At 38.9% G+C, this 16,596-nt stretch overlaps 1 protein-coding gene across 1 annotated transcript; it reads right to left on the reverse strand.

Annotated features, from left to right (window-relative positions):
* Positions 1-1,017: 1,017 nt before the first annotated feature.
* On the reverse strand, positions 1,018-16,536 carry gaa2 (alpha glucosidase 2). Its single transcript, XM_044115646.1, has 21 exons — positions 16,381-16,536; positions 15,779-15,889; positions 14,623-15,186; positions 13,318-13,463; positions 12,038-12,203; positions 11,745-11,841; positions 10,329-10,448; positions 10,035-10,153; positions 8,777-8,908; positions 8,592-8,702; positions 7,323-7,436; positions 6,654-6,738; positions 6,459-6,576; positions 6,235-6,368; positions 5,575-5,726; positions 4,801-4,949; positions 4,574-4,715; positions 4,390-4,488; positions 3,540-3,704; positions 3,232-3,378; positions 1,018-2,915 (listed from the first exon to the last, which is right to left on the reverse strand). The coding sequence occupies exons 2-21, from the start codon at positions 15,872-15,874 to the stop codon at positions 2,853-2,855; spliced, it is 2,919 nt and encodes a 972-aa protein (XP_043971581.1). The 5' UTR covers positions 15,875-15,889; positions 16,381-16,536; the 3' UTR covers positions 1,018-2,852.
* Positions 16,537-16,596: the final 60 nt, after the last annotated feature.

Consider the following 16,596-nt stretch of genomic DNA (forward strand, 5'->3'; position numbering starts at 1 on the left):
AACAATGTACTGGCCTTTTCAACAAGTAGAATACTATTAGTGTGGACATCAGAACACCCATCCAAGGCTTCTCTTTGGTTGAAAGATCTGTCCCTGTTCCTTAAGTTGGAGAAGATCAAATTTTGTATTAGAGGTGCGATCCAAAATTTTTATAAAACTTGGGTCCCTCTATTATTTTATCTTGAGAGACTGGATGCCCTCCCTAAAACCTGAGAGTTACACAAGAGCTGGCTCTGCTGTGTGTGTGCCTGTGTCTCCGGCCCGGCAGCCTCGGTGGTTACTTGTGGTTCTGGCTGTTGACAGTCAACCTGTGCAGTTTTAAATATCCAAGTCCTGTCTTGGTTTGTGTGCCCATGCTTGTGTGGACGCTTGTTTACAGGCTGTCCACGTGTTTGAGTTCTGTCTTAGTCTTTTTTTTTTTTCAGTTGTATAATTATTGTTGTTTTTATTGTGTGTTTTTTTCCCTTTTACCCCTTTATATATTTTTTTATTTTGTTGTTTCTATTGTTCGCAGCCAGGTATGGATGGATGGGGAGAGGTAAGGGATGGAGCAAAAAAAAAAAAAAAAAATGCCATGTTTGCTTTGTTCCTGTGGTCAATGACCTGTTGTTGATGGATGATTAAATAAAAATAAAAAAATGCAAAGTTTGGTGCACAAGTTTCAATATTTTGCACAATTTTGACCTTAACCTGTCAGACAAATGGGATAAATTAAAGCCATTTTCTGCTAGTGTAAAAAACAAAAAAACACAATTTTACAATTGTGGTGTTTCCATTAAATAAGGAATGAAATTAAAATCCTGTGTGAATAAGCTTGTTCATGAGATATATTCATAACTCAGCAATGGTGCTAGCACTCATTATCTATCAGCCAATCAGAGGAGATGTCAGCATGTCATTCAGGATTGGTGCAACATGCCCCTTGTAATAGGGAGTGGCTCCATGTGAGGCGTTTTGGGGGAAATGATAATCGACTATTTTACAGAAAAGCTATGGATTCAACATGTTGGAATAACAAAACTTTCTATGACTTGTGAACAGTTGCACATTGTCTGAAACCCCCCCCCCCACCAAAAACATCCTACTACCACCTCTTTGTCGTTTCCACCAGTAGTAACATTAGGTTGTTGCCCACGTGACTCATGTGATGTGAAAACAGTGTTTCCATTGCAGTTCTGCAAAATACCTCTGTATAAAAACTACCTCATTGTAGCGCAAAAGACTTTTCATCAACTTTTCATTGGATTTAGATTGGAACGTCAGTAAAAATGTGTGCAAAGGCAAATGAGCCAATATGTTTACATTTATACACAAAACACCAGAAGCATTAAGTCACACAAATTAATTTTTAACAGCAGTTTTGAACTAAAATTTATTAAAACAAAATGGATTGCTTATTGACATTACTTGTGAAGATAAATAAAAACAAATTACACTTTTAGTCCAAACATCTATTAATCAAAAAACAATAAAAACTTTGGTTGTAGTTAATCTAATAATGCATTTTCTAAATCAAACACAGAAATGCAAGGAAAAAAAATTTAAAAATTTAAAAAAAAATTTAAAAATTCAATCCATGTTGAAACCCTCCCCCAACATTAAGAAACACCTTGACAAAATAAATTCATAAAATTATTTCCTAAAGGAAAAAAGCAGCCATTTGAAGCTAAAGCAAGAGTCCCATTTGTTTTTGATCTTTTATGGCTTTTTCTGTTTTAAATTGTTTCATTTCTGGTTTCTGAGAAGAGAAAGGAAATGAAAACAAAACCAGTCCATAAAATGTTTGTAGTTGACAGTGTTGCATTACAAAACTAAAACACAGAAATGTGAGAACAAAACTCAGATGAACACTGAAGTCACTTAAATGTCAATCAGCGTAGCTGGATTTGAATCTGAATTGAACTGCGTCCAGTCAAGACTAAACATTTTTCAAAACGTCTTTCTGCTCGACCTTAGTCCAGCTTCTAGAGTTGGAAACAGCATAAAAACTAATACAACTTTTAATAGAAGAAAAAAAAAAAACATTCATTATAAGGCACCTCCTTCTTAACTTTAAAATACTGCAGCAGCAACAGTCCAAAAAAAAAAATTCCTCATGCAACTTCAGTTGCACTGAAAATCTTAAAACTATATGGAGATTCGTCACATTGTAAGGAAGGAATCCTCCTGTCTTTATTGCACATTTCATTCCTAAAAGGTTCATTTGAATTGAGATTTAATCTAGAATAGTTTTAATAATAAAAGCAGTGCTCACAAACTTCAGTTTGTAGATCAGCGTTAGTGTGTAAAACATGAAAGCTGTTTGGGTTAAAACTTGTTCAAAACAAAGCGCACATTAACTCACTTCCAATTCATTTCCCCTCCGACGGATCACAAAAACATTTTGGCTTTTGTGATCGGCGAATCCCAAACTTTTGGTTTCTGACTTCATACAATTCTGTGAAAAGGGTATATCCGGCAAAACCAAGTGTTGTTTAATGTTAGTTTTTCTTTTTATCTATTCATGACAAGTTTTTAAATCTGACAGTAAATTATGACACGCGCAATCATTTCTAAGATCCCCATATTCTGTTTTATAACCCAAAGTTGGGGTCTGACCTGAACTTTAGGGACCACATCCAAAAAACAGGCTTGTTATGTTTGAAAAGACTGCCCTCTAGTGGCTGACCCTCAGAGCTGAGTGAGTAGTTTACAAGCATTGAGCAAAAATCAAACCCCATGCTTTAAAAGTTAGCTCAGCAATGAAGTGTCACAGTTACAGGCATGTTTTTTATATGTATATATAATCCAGTGTCTTGGATTTAAAAGGATAAAACACAGTACTGTGCGAAGTGAAATCCTGGATCTGATTGTTACATCCAGCTGATGGTGAAGTTCTGGGTGAGTCTGAGGCCCAGCCTCGCTACCGATAAGACCTGCAGGGGGAAAACAGAGAAAAATACAGCAGTTTTACAAGAAAAATAACTCAAAACAGGATTTAAAGTCAAAAAGAGCATGTATTATCTTAAGAAATGTATCAATCTGTGGAGTATGCTTCATTGTTTTGCGAGCTTAGTTTAAATTGAGCATTTCTACTTGAAAGGTATCGAGTGCTTGAGATGATTTCTAAAGTAAATTGATAATCTAATCAGGATCATAAATGAGAATGCTTCTGAAGTAAATGTTGGCCACACATCCCGAAAAAACAGTCGCAGGTATCAACGTGACCTTCCCCGTGACCCCGGAGTTCACCTGGTTGTCTCTGTAGATGAACGGAAACTCCTGGGAATTCACCAGCACCGTGCTCGGCTTCTGCTTCACCCCGTAGATGGAGGCCGAGTCGATGCTGAGGAACGAGCCTTCCTGGTCGCTGTGAAGCACGCTGGACGTCATCGTGTTCTACAAAACGAGATCAACTGCAGCTAAGACTCACTGCAGTCCATTCACTTCCTTTAAATCAAACCTGGACGCCTCATCAATGTCATGCGAAATAAAACTCCTGACAAAGTGGGACCAGGTGAAACAAGGTTGGACCAGAGTGGTGGAGAAACTCTTTGCACCTGGGAGACGTTGAACACAACGTATGTGTACCGGTCCGTCTCGTAGGTGTCGATGGTTTCGCCGTCGTCCCAGAACAGAGCGCCGCTGGCCGAGCCGTCGTCAGACAGAGCAGAGACCAGGTGCAGCGGCTGACCGCTGCTGACCCACAGCGTCACGTTGGGCTCCTGAGCAGAAGATCCAAACAGAAACAACAGAAATATGATCAGAGGAAGGTTTCTCCAACTTCCTCACATGTTTATTGGGTGAATGGATGAATGGACTGAGCAACAGAGGACAGACAGACTAACGAGAAGACAGACAGACTAATGAGAAGACAAATGGGCAGATCTTTCAGACAGTAAAACATAAATGGATAATGGTCAACGAATGGACAGACAGCAGGACAGATGGATGAACAGACATGCAAACAGAACAATGGAGGGACAAATAAAGTCAAGTTCTTGCTTTTCTACACAAAATCTGGAAAATGCGTAAACATCTTCAGATTGTAGAGATGTTCTTAAAGAACAAACTTTTTATTTCGATTTTTAGAATTAAGATAAGCATAAAAAAAAAGGAAGGATTTAAAAAACAAAAAACGTATTCCAAACTAATGAGGAAAACAGATATAAACAAGTATTATCGAAAGCACAAATACTGCAGGGAAAAACTGAATAACCTTTAAAAACCTGCATTTGTTGTCCCATCTGTATTTAAAATACATTAACTGGTTCCTTTCTATTTGGACCCAACATTACTAGGAACCACTAATGCAGTCTGTTCTGTCAAAGTGTCAACAAATATTAGAATATTTGTACTTCCAGCCCCTGGATGGAGAGGAAAACAATACGTCCAACTAAAGTGCCACACCTGTGTTGGAATAATGGAGCCCTGACGCAGATGCAGGTTGATTTTATCCATCGGTGCACTGAGGCGAAGTTCTTCCCCTTTGCTGCTCACAGAGTCGCCCTAGGAAGTAAAACGGGACGAGTGGAGGCGAGTTGTTACCTTTATGTAACCACCGTTTACTAATGTTTATGATAAGCAGACTTACGGTGTAGTAGTCATACCACAGGCCTTCTGGGAAGTACCCGTCCACATAGTCCACTCCAGGCTCCAACACAGGAGTCACCAATAAGCTGCTCCCCCAGAGAAACTGACTGTCGATGCCGTAAGTTCTTACGTCTTTGGGAAACCTGGTGGTTGCACAGGGCCAAGGGTCAATCAGAGTTCAGTACCAGGGTAAAATAAATATTAAGAAAAGAGAAAAGTCGTCCTCACTCAAACACGAGCGGCCGAGCTACAGTGTGCCCTTTAACGTGAGCGTGATGAAAGAGGGTGTAGAGGAATGGGAAGAAGGAGTAACGCAGCAGCAGGGCCTGTTTCATGGCCGTACGGGCCGACGGGCTGAAAGCGGTCGGATCCTGAGGCTGAAAAGCAACAAAACTTTATTCATATATTTGTCACTTTTACAAAAAATAACAAAAAATAAATACATTAGGAAAGAAATAAAGATGGAGACAAAGGAAATAGAGGAAAAAATAAAGAAATGCAAAAGAAAAGGAAAAAAGAGAAAGAAATAAGGAGGAAAACAAAGAATGAAAGGAAACAATAAAACAAAACCAAGAGAAAGAGAGAAGCAGACAGAATTTTTGGGGTTTTTTTTCCCCCCTTTTCTCATATTGCGTTAGCTACATAAAACTTTATTAGATGGATGAGTAAACACACCCAGTAGATGCGACCTGGACACCCGGGGAGATTAAACTGTTGTAATGCTAACAACTAGAAGTAACTCAAGCTGATCACAAAGTACTTCTCTCTATTCTATTCTCAGATTTGAAGGCCATCCGTCATTTTGACCGACACACTTTTAAAAATAAATCTAAAATCAAAACCTTGCTTTTGTCACTTAACAATAAACATTGCCTGTTAAACTAATTTATTGTTAAATTTAATAACTGAAATATTATCTGCAGCACTGAGTGTTTTGCTAAAATCCTGTTTAGATATCCGTCATTTTACACCCAAAGCAAAGCCAGATTCATTCATCCTTACATTCATGTCAAGGGAGTTGTGGTTTCGTGCGAAGGGATAAAAAGCTCCCAGTTGAGTCCAGCGGACACACAGCTCCTCCTGTGGCTCCTCGCTGAAGCCGCAGATGTCTGCTCCCACCAACGGGATGCCCAGAAGGTTAAAGGTCAACATACCTGGTGGAAATGAAGAGAGAAATGAAAAGAAGTACAAAAAGAGTAAGTGTGGAATTTAGTGCCATCTGGTGGTGAAATTGCATTTTCAAAACATGCAGTGTGTTAGGGTCATGGTAGATCAAAAAATAAACAACAAAAAAAAAACCTGACATTTTGAGAATAATCCTAGAAATTTTTTTGAAAACTTTTGGAAATTTCTGAATTTCAAAAGTCAAAAATTTCAGATTTTCAAAGCTCATTAACAATCCCAGCTTTTTTCCAGAACATTTCTGAGGTTTATCTTCAAATTCCTGAATTTTTTGGTGGAAAATTACTTCTGTTTTAAAAATTATTTTTATATCTACAATGCCCCTAACACGTCGTTTGAAGAAAAAAATTAACTTCCGTTTTAATTATCCCCCAGAAATCCTGCAGTAACACGGCTGATGTTGAAGGCGAGGAACATTTACAGTAACGTTTACAGCAACACATCACGATACTCTTGTAAATGTAAGGAAATGTGACTAGCCTGCGATGGAGGTGTAAAGGTCCTTCCAGTGGCTCCTGTTGTCTCCCAGCCAGTGACCTGAATACGAGCCATGACTGGGGAACGTGGAGCGCGAGATCACAAACGGTCTCTTTGCTAAAATCCTCTTCAGAGCACTGAATAAAGCACAAAACAAAAAAACCCTAAAGATTAAGGGAAGAAAAAGTGTATGCGTAACTTCCATGCTCCGTATCTAAAGTCCAGACCTAGAGGTGGCTTTAGCTTCCATGAGTCCATAGAGACTGTGCAGGTTATAATGTGTTGACAGTTTCTGCTGTGCAGAGGCGCAAATAGTTTTAGATCTGAGCAAACCTCCCAGCACACCTGAAAGAAAAAAGAAGAAGACACAGGTTTGGGGCAGCGAATGGACGGCTGGTGCGTTTCAGTTCGTCGTCTTCTACCTGGAGTATATGGAGGACTTTCCAGACTGTTTAACGGACAGCCAACAGTGGATCCATCCAGGAAGTTTGACGGCTCGTTCATGTCCTAAAGCAAAACGAAAACAGTGTAAAAAAAAAATAAAAAATGTTTAGTCAACAGAAACCTCAGACTTTATCATATTTTGTTGGGATTCAGAGTAGGGCAGAGTAGGGCAGCAACTAATTATTTTAGTAATCAATTGTTCTGACAATTATTCAGATTAACAAATTGATGCAATCTACAAATTTTTTATTTATTTAACCAGAATACAGAATATTAAAAATCTGTTTAAAAAATGACAAGTAACTCAAGAAAAATAAACATTTTCATTCCTAAAATGCAATAACGCTTGATTACTTGAGACTAAAGATGCATCTGCAGCTAAAATAATATTTCTAACATCAACATGTGAGAAGCTCAGCTCTTTCTGCTAGATTTAACATCAATATAGTGTAGGCCGATTTCTGGATTACTTTTTGCATTAACCAATTAATAGTTGTGTAGAAAAAAAGATGCTTACAAGGAGCAGATGGCCTTTGCTAAAACATTACAAAATATGAACAAGTTCAAACGGTACAACTGCAAACCCAAAGCACCGATTAATAAAATGTTTCAATATAAAATGACATATTTTTGTTTGTTTTACTTACAATCCACAAGCCATCAAATGGCACCTTCTCATGAAACCTCTGCAGGTTTTCATACCACCACTCATGCGTCGCCTCATTGGAGAAGTCTGGAAACGCTGTCAGACCAGGCCACACCTACAAGAAAAGCAGAGAAGAAGAAACATCTGTGGGGATAAAAAAAAAAAAAAAAAAAAAAAAAAAATCACACCCACCAGGCCACAGCTAAGGAAATAATTGCTCCACAATGAGACTCAGATTAAAAATGTCTTTTGAAAACAACAACAACCTTTAAGTATTAAACACACTTTTCACTAAGCCCACGATCCTGTTTTTAAAAATCTTCTACTTTTGGTCTGATGTAATCATTTTAACCCTTTTAAAACACTCATGACTGGACTAAAGGTATTCTTAAAGTTATGCAAGCTCAAAGTCACATGCTCGGTTTACAAATATATGATAGATGCACAATATATCGACACAGCAGTACCAGTGAGTCAATACTGTAATATCAATCGACCGAATGGAAGAAATATTCCAAGCAATAAACTTCCAGCACCAGCAATCGCTGGTTGCATGTTTTCCCAATTATCCAGTCAACCTAAATCTAATCCAAGTTTATATCAAATTAAATTTGACATAAAATGCTGTGTATATCAAATATGATTTAAATGAAATTTTGCTTCATAATTTGACGCCTGCTTTCATAAAAGGCACAACATGGCTCCTTTACCAACGTTTCTCTGAGAAGCAGCTCCTGTAGTGAGCTCAGCAGACCTTCAGTTCCACCAGCTGTTTGCTAATTGCTGCTGGCTAGTCTGAAGGAGCTGAGTGAGGAATCAGGCCGATGGTCGGAAATGGCGGCTCTGAGGCGGAGCTTCGTCCTCGAAGGCGGAGCTAGGTCTACTCAGGCGTTTTGCACAGCTGAATGGTTGCCACGGAGAGATTAAAGGATTTCTCAAACATGAAGGAATCAAGGCAACACTCCAGGTGTGTTTCAGGTGAGGGAATAACATTATAACATGATGTAAAGCTCAAAAAGTTGATATTACATTATACTGCCCCTTTAAACAAACACTTCTCATCCAGCCTGGTATTTAAAACTGATGCTGCAGTCCAAATGTAACCCATCAGAAATCTAATCTGGGAGGAACAGCGATCACAGCATTAAACTGCGTGTCTAAACCTCCAGCTGCAGCGACAGCTTCTTATCTTGCAGAAACGGAGCGAGTCTTGTGAAAACCCCGAGTGGAGACGTGACAAGCTGATGTCGTAATGCGAGTCCTCTCTCACCTTCCCGATTAGCGTCTTCCCTTCAGCGTCCTTGATGAAGACTCCTCTCTTCAGCCCCTCGTCGAAGGGCCAGTAGGAGCCCTCCGGCTGTGTGCTGCTGATTCCTGGGTCCTGCAGGCCAGACAAGAACCCGGTTAGACGAACGCTTCCAATTGGATCCACGGCCAATGAGCTCTTCTACGGACCATTATCATGACGTAGGTCTGGTTGTGAGCGTGCAGATCCCGCACCAAGTCCGGAAGGGTGTTGAAGTTCGTCGGGTCAAAGGTGAAGTCTTTGGCTTGGTCCATGTAGTCGATGTCATTCCACTGGACGTCCTGTGAATAATATACGACTCTGGTGATTATGTGTCCAATGCACCATAACCACCATAGATCGTTATGCCGGTGACCCAACAAGCCATTTTTAAAAGGTCTTTATTCAAAATGTCCTGGTGATTCAGTGACTGTTGTGTCTTTGTGAGCAAAGAAACAACAGTGAATTTGGCAACGACTGGCTACCGAAGAACACAGAAAACATGCTGAAAAGTGTAACTAGATATTCATTTATACCTGCACCAGAAACAAGTGGTTCTGGTGTAGAAAAAAAAGAGTTCATGATGAACTCCCACAGCTTTTTGAAGGAGAAAAAGTCCCACAGCATTACAGATCCTCTACCATACTTTGCAGTGAGCATGCCTCAAATGAATTAATAAATCATTTTTGGCCTGGACTTTAACATGTTCATTTCAATTAATGGCTCTGACCAGCGCAGCTTCCTCTAGACCCTGAACAATCAGAATATTCTTAAGACAATATCAATACATATCAACTGCAATGTTTCTAATATCTTCAACATAACATCCCTGCTGTTTCCATTTGTTTTAACCAGATTTTTATTTAATCTTTAATTATTTATTTAGCTCTAATTTCAAGAGCAGCAATTTGTTTTAGATTTTGTTGTGCTTTCTTGCACAAATATAAAGGAATTCGAATTTATGACATAAACTTTAACAAACTGAAACTTTTACCTATATATATATATATATATATATATATATATATATATATATATATATATATATATATATATATATATATATATATATATATATATATATATATATATATATATAAATAAATCAATGGACAATAAAGTGCCTCTTTCGGCCCACTGGGGGATAATTAAAAAGTGAAACAATAGATTTTGAATTTTCCAAAAAGGTTGTAAGTTATTATTACTGAAATTAAGAGAAACAACTAGAAATGTTCTATTTTGTTTTATAGAAACAGAGTCTTAGCTGTATGTAAAAAAAATCAACCAAAACAAAACAAAGGACATCTGACAGTACAGAGAAGGCTTGTGTTTGAGAATTACTTTTGGTCTTTGTTGTTATGTAACAATTCATAGCATAATTTCAACAACAACAACAAAAAGGAATGACTGATACTTATGAATATTCACCTGCGGTATCCCATAATTCCTCATTCTCTTGACAACCTCCCAGGTGGCGTTGCTGGTCTTGTAGCCCCAGCGACAGAGGTGGTACCCTAAGGCCCAGTAGATTGGCATGGCTGGCTGTCCTGAGAAAATCAGTTGGAAGGAAGAAATATCAGAAAACAAACAGATCTCAAAGTGATACATTTCACCATTTCTGTCTGTTTTTGTAAGCCGTTGTTCCGTCTTTTTCTTTCAGTGTTCAAGACGACCAGACAAGCCGCTTCAGTCACGCTTCTTCATCAAAGCACTCTCACTGACCTATGACCTCCAGGTACTGCTGAACGACTGAACCAGGATCCGCACCGAGGAACACGTAGAAGTCCAGGATTCCTCCGATGGCACGCCAGGTCAGGGCGGGGCCCGGCTGGAGGGCCACATCTGATCAAACGCAGAAGAAAGCAGCTTGAAAATGAAAACAAAGCCTTTGTTTACAAATCTGCTGCAAACCTAACAAGAGCTGCAACTGCACAGTCATAACCTCTCTTAATTATGCATCGGAAATGCTTTTTTGTTCTAATGGGGTGATCGACAGACAACAAATAACTACAAGACTGAATTTTACAAACAAGAACTGGATGCACATGTCCCTCTGACTTAATTCTATGGGTAGAAATCCTGGCAGCTTTAAGCATAGCAGAAATTATGCAAAGTCATCGAATTAATGAAGGCGGACGACTAGTCTTCCATGAATGCTAATGCTAGTTAGCATAGCCACCAATGATGGACATTAAAACCATTTTCTTAGACCGTTAAGTTGTTTCTCTGCCATTAGCACATTTAGCAGCGACCACAAGAGGTTGATTAACAGCGCCAAGACCCTCCCCCTGCCTTTGATTGGGTTTTTTTTTTTGGTTGGGAGCGGTGCATTTTTTTTAAACGTTAAGTGTAGTACTAGGAGAAGGCAGAGCAATTCTATTTTTTCCCCACAGATTTTACTGTCAAGACAGCCACAAAGAAATGTTTTTAGAATAAAACAATTTGTAAAATTTGCATAACCATTTAGTGGTCTTGAAATGGACACAAACTAATTTAAATCAGTTCATTTAAATTTCTTCACATGTTGGCATTTCATAAAACATTACTAGGGGTGACCAGATAGGGTTGTGTCAGGAGATATTTGAGCTTGTGTTTAATTTTAATCACGAGTCAATTAGAAAATAAAAGTTAAAATCCATCGGTAAAAGTCCAACATGTTTTATTATTATTATTATTATTATTATTAGCCATTCCTAATAATAAGATTTGTGCACCAACATACCAACGTGAAACCAGTGGAAATTTTTTTCCCATAAGATGTAATATTTGAAATACTGTGATTATTACTCTCTCGGAGTAATGGCTCATATTTAGAGCCAGAAGAGGAATAGACATAAAAATAATAAAAAATCTGCCTGACAAACAATCTGAATCATTTTATGTCTGCTTTGCAGTAATTGGAATGATCCCAAACAAATAAATGATTACATGTCAAATGTTGAGGCGATTCTCTTTAGCAACAGCGGGAAGTTGAGGTTGAATCACATAAATGAAAGTAATCACATGAAAAACAAACTTCCGCTTTTCTAGGACTTCTTCATTTTGTCAGCAGGTATTATTCACACTGTTGCAAAACTCTGTACTTTTCACCGCTTCGTGTACAGTAACTAGTACTGTAGATCTAATTGACCATCTGACCCATGGCGTTGCTGTTCAGCAGGAAGAAGCCGTGTGCATCCCCACCGTCCTCCATCGCCAGATAAAATGGATGAACCCCGTAGAGGTTTGTCCGTTCCTGCAAACCAGGAAAAAGAAAAAACAACAACAAACAAACAACTTCAGCCTTGTCATTTAGATAAGAGCCAAACTCATATAGGCACTGTTAAAATAATAAAACGAAGGCCGTAAAGCATCATTTGTGTTACCTTGATCAAAGGCTAGGCTGCCGTAGCGATGAGAAACATAAACAAAGCAGCGATTGGCGTGTTTACCGTGGGAGGAACATCTCTGGCCCACATGGTCAGTGTGTTCCACTGGACGTCGTGCAGAAAGGTGGAGCGGTGTTCACCCAGGCCATAAATGAACTGACTGGGCAGGGAGGTGGAGAACTGGAGGAACTGATCAGCGTAGAAGAGCGGCGCCACTGTGGTGTTCAGGCTGATGGAGGACGGAGAGAAAAAACAACAACAAAAAACAAATTAATTACGCCGTGGAGGTTGATTCTATGAACGCATATAACAGAGATTTTGTGGTAGGGGTTGCAACTAACAGTTATTTTAGCAATCAATTAATCAGTTATTCTGATGATCAATCCACTTTTTAAAAAATTTCACATTCTACAGATTCTTAATTTAAAAATCTTTTTTATACAATATTAATAATGAAAAAAACATTTAAATAAGAAGATAAACATGCTTTTGCCTGAAATGCAATAATGTAGCATTTCTTCAGGAAATCTGAACTAGTCACTAAAACGAGGCCAAACGAGATATTTACAGATAGATGTGTTTTTATCTGAAATACTAAATGTAGATATTTTTTGTACAGTTTTGCTTTAATTACTGCTCTGAATATGTTGGGGGGGTTTCAGCAAATTGTCTTTATTTTAGTCTTGATATTCCAGCTAATGATTAATCGCTAACTAAATTAGTTGATGATTTTTTTAATTTATTATTCTTTCAGCCCTACTTGAAACAATGTGAAGCAGAATATGAACATGAGATGTGACAACACTTTAACAGGAAGCAGTTTCCCATCAGCGGAGCTTTAATGTTCCATGCGTTCATGTACATCTCGCACAGTGAAACATATTAAAACTTTAATAAAATATGTTTTAAAAGTAAGTGTTTCTGCTGTTTTTATTGTTGAATGTCTGACCAATGTCATTTAAAATATCCTAAACATTTAATGATGCAATATCCATGAAGTCAGTGACCAGACCAACAGTCTCGATTGAAACAAACCAAAACTGCAGCCTGGATTTAAAACTGATGCAAGGACTGAACTGTGATTTTTTTAAAAATGATTATTGTTTGTTTCTTATTTTTAGACCGCTACCCATGTAAGTTCTTGCAAACAAGAGATAAGAAAAAAGGATCTTTCAAAACAAGACCTCTTCTGTTCAGTTCTCTAAGGGTCTTCTTATCTTGGTCACATTCTCAGCACAAGGAAAGATGGTGGAGGGAATTCATGATAACCGAGCAAAACAGAGGTGTTGATAGATAAATATGTAAGAAAAAAAAACCCTGAAACATTTTAAGGTCAGACTCACAGCACGGTTCCTGTAGACTTCCTCTTCACCACGAGACCAAAGGGCTGCTTTGAAAGCTCTACGACGTACTTGGGGGTTTCTGCTTTCTTGGTGGCCGTGGGGACAGAGAGTGGGACCTCAAAGCGTGAACTGGAGGGGTCTGTTATCTGCAAGTCAGTAAAAAGGTTCACCTAAGTTTGAAGAAAAATATTAACTGTTTATCACTGCAGACAGAGCATCTGATCGGTGCAGATGGTGGCGGTGGGGACACAGTTAGTTTGGATTTTTTTTATTTTTTTTTTAGATTGATATTCTGTTACATTAATATTGGTTGTTGTTCTTTTACTTCATCTGATTTATCTAACCTAATGCAACTGAAAAACTGCTACATCACTTTTAGTGGATATGAACAGGCTGTTGCTAGCTGTTTGACTTGCTAGCTGTTTGACTTGCTAGCTGTTTGACTTGCTAGCTGTTTGACTTGCTAGCTGTTTGACTTGCTAGCTGTTTGACTTGCTAGCTGTTTGACTTGCTAGCTGTTTGACTTGCTAGCTGTTTGACTTGCTAGCTGTTTGACTTGCTAGCTGTTTGACTTGCTAGCTGTTTGACTTGCTAGCTTCCACCACTCACAAATGCCCTTTTCCAACAAGCTCGCAGTCAAATGACATCTTTCTACTACAAGTAAGGGAACCATCATCCTTATAAATAAATAAATAAATTCTGTGGCGCCTCCATTATCCGTCTTTGTGTTGTGGTGCTCGTGGCACAGCATTCCTTAACTTGTCCTAAATGAATTCAGGTCCGCTGCTATTAGCTGGAGATCAAATCATATGTTACAGATTCATGACATAAGTGACTCTGGGGTATTATCTACTTTAAGCTGATTATCTTCTTGCACAAGGCACAGACGCAGTAGCATCACGGGGCATTGTTCAAACTTTGAACCGTCTTTGCAACCTCTTTTAGATAAATGCTGAGTAAGTATCAGTCTGCGTGATACAGATAAAGAACAAAATAAATACATTTTGTTGTTAAGAAACATCTAAAGTTTGCGCTGCCAACTGCAATTCAGATCTAGATTGATATACATTGATTTAGAAAGTAAAACAGATATTGTTTTGTAATACAAAAAGAGGCTAACTTAAAGACCTCCTCCTTTAGCATTCTCTTTATCTCTTCAAACTATGCCTTCATAAAGCCAACCATGACCCCAAAACTTCTCAGGATATTCTCCAGAACAAAGATCCCTAAATCTTAAACAACATGTTCCACTACCCAGGAATCACCAGAGCAGGTTTAGACGACTAAAACTGCTCCTGTACTCACCCTGACACGCAGGCGTGTGTCCGTTTCGTGTCTTATCTCCATCTCCAGAGTGAGGATGTCTCCAGGGTAGTAAGTCTTCACATCTTTTACCAAGGTACCTTTGAGTCCCATCGACGTCTCTTTCCATGACACCAAAGAGTATGAGGGGAAGTCAGGGGGATAGAAACACCATGGGATACCATTTTTCCTAGATCTGCCTCTAGTTGAACCAGAAGCGGGGATGAAGCAGCAGCTCCTGGCCTCGCACAACTCCCGGGTCACAACCACCGCTTTCTCGGGGTAGCAATCGAACCTCCACGCCTCTGGGATGGCACTGCAAGCTTTGGAACGTGCAGCGGTCGCCGTGTCGTTTATGTCTGCTTGTAACACAGGGCCCAGAACCTGCCCTGGCCCTGGCGGCGGCGGCCGGTGCGCCTGGCCGGATGTGGTGCGCAGCCAGTATATGGTGTGCAGCAGCCAGCCCCCGAACAGGACCAGCATCAGGCTGCCGAGTATCAGCACAGCTTTGGTGACTGAGCATGACAGCCTTCTGGGGAGCAGAGAGGTGCTGTCTGGCTGTGGCACCTGAGAAGAGTTAAAGAAAGTAATAAATTAATGCAGTGGCTTGTTGTGGTTTCTCAGTTTGTTTGTTTTTCCCTTTCCTCAGGTTTAGAGACAAACTTCAGGGATGGTGACTTCTGTTCTCTCTGTACTTTGGTCTTTCCTCTACTCCTATCTCCTTTACTTTTGATCCTATTCCCCACCTTTCTCACTTTCTTTTTCATCTCTTTGTCCATTACATTTGAAATAAACTCAAATAAATTTCTAGTTAAGTTTTACATATCTAAAACAAGTGGGGCATCTTGGTAAAAGCTGTAAAGCTCCACTTGTGACAGAAAATCTGTTGGGCCTCACTTTAACAATCGGACAACAGATCTGAATGACAAACTTCCAGACAGGATATGTTAAAAAATTAAACATTTTAATTACTACCCTTAGTTGTCATTTAAAATAATAATTGTTTGTGGAATATCTGCTCCTTAAAAATCCATATTTGCAAACTGAAATTGTGTAGATAAACACCACAAAGAAAGAGACCAACATCTGTTTTCGGAGTTTCCATTTAATAACAGGGAGTCCATCAAATAGTAAAAAGTAAAAAAATAAATTAACTCACGGCCACATCTTCTTGAGCTGGACGATGATGCTCTTCTGATAAAAGTGCACCAGAAAACTGAACGTTTTCTGGATTCAGCCTCTTATAAGACACCATTGTAATAATGTTAGTCTGTCACACACAGAGTTAGACAAAAACAAATACCGTTTAGGGTGGTCACATGATCCGACATCCAATACAACCAACAAAAATGAAGCATTGTTTGTGCTTTAAAACTACTTATTTAAAAACATTTATTAACAATTGAACCCGTTCTTGTGATTAATAAATTGCCTACTTTGTTAGAGACGAATGCGATATGGGAATCGAAAAAGATAAGTGTAAAAATGCTTTTATGTGCTCCGTTTACGTTTCCGTGTCTAGTAGCTGTTGTTAAGGAGTTTAAACAACAACGAAGAGAAATGTCGCCTCTGTTACTAATACTAATAGCAAGGTATGTTCAAGTTTTACCACTGGAAATGCAGCAAATAGCTACCGAAGACTGAGGTGTGCTAATTAGTAGCATTCAATGTATTTTAATGTCGGCTAACTTCAGCAGCAGAATCATTTTAGCTAATATTGTAGCTTTAGCTGGAAGAAGCGTCACATTGTTAGGCTCTTACCTGAACTTTGAACTTCTCGGGCACAAAATACAGCAGCCAAAGCAGCCTCTGCTTTAAACAAATGTCAGCATTACAGAGTGTTTCCCTGCTCTCATAAACTCATCCACTGTCTGCATGTTGCACGTCTGTTTATCTGAAAGCTGCATTCAAAATCCCTCGGAATATTTTCAACTTCCGGTTTATAGTTTGTAAATAATAATAATAATAAAAGGATAT

This window comes from Gambusia affinis, linkage group LG04, assembly GCF_019740435.1.
Source record: "Gambusia affinis linkage group LG04, SWU_Gaff_1.0, whole genome shotgun sequence".
Classification (NCBI taxonomy): domain Eukaryota; kingdom Metazoa; phylum Chordata; class Actinopteri; order Cyprinodontiformes; family Poeciliidae; genus Gambusia; species Gambusia affinis.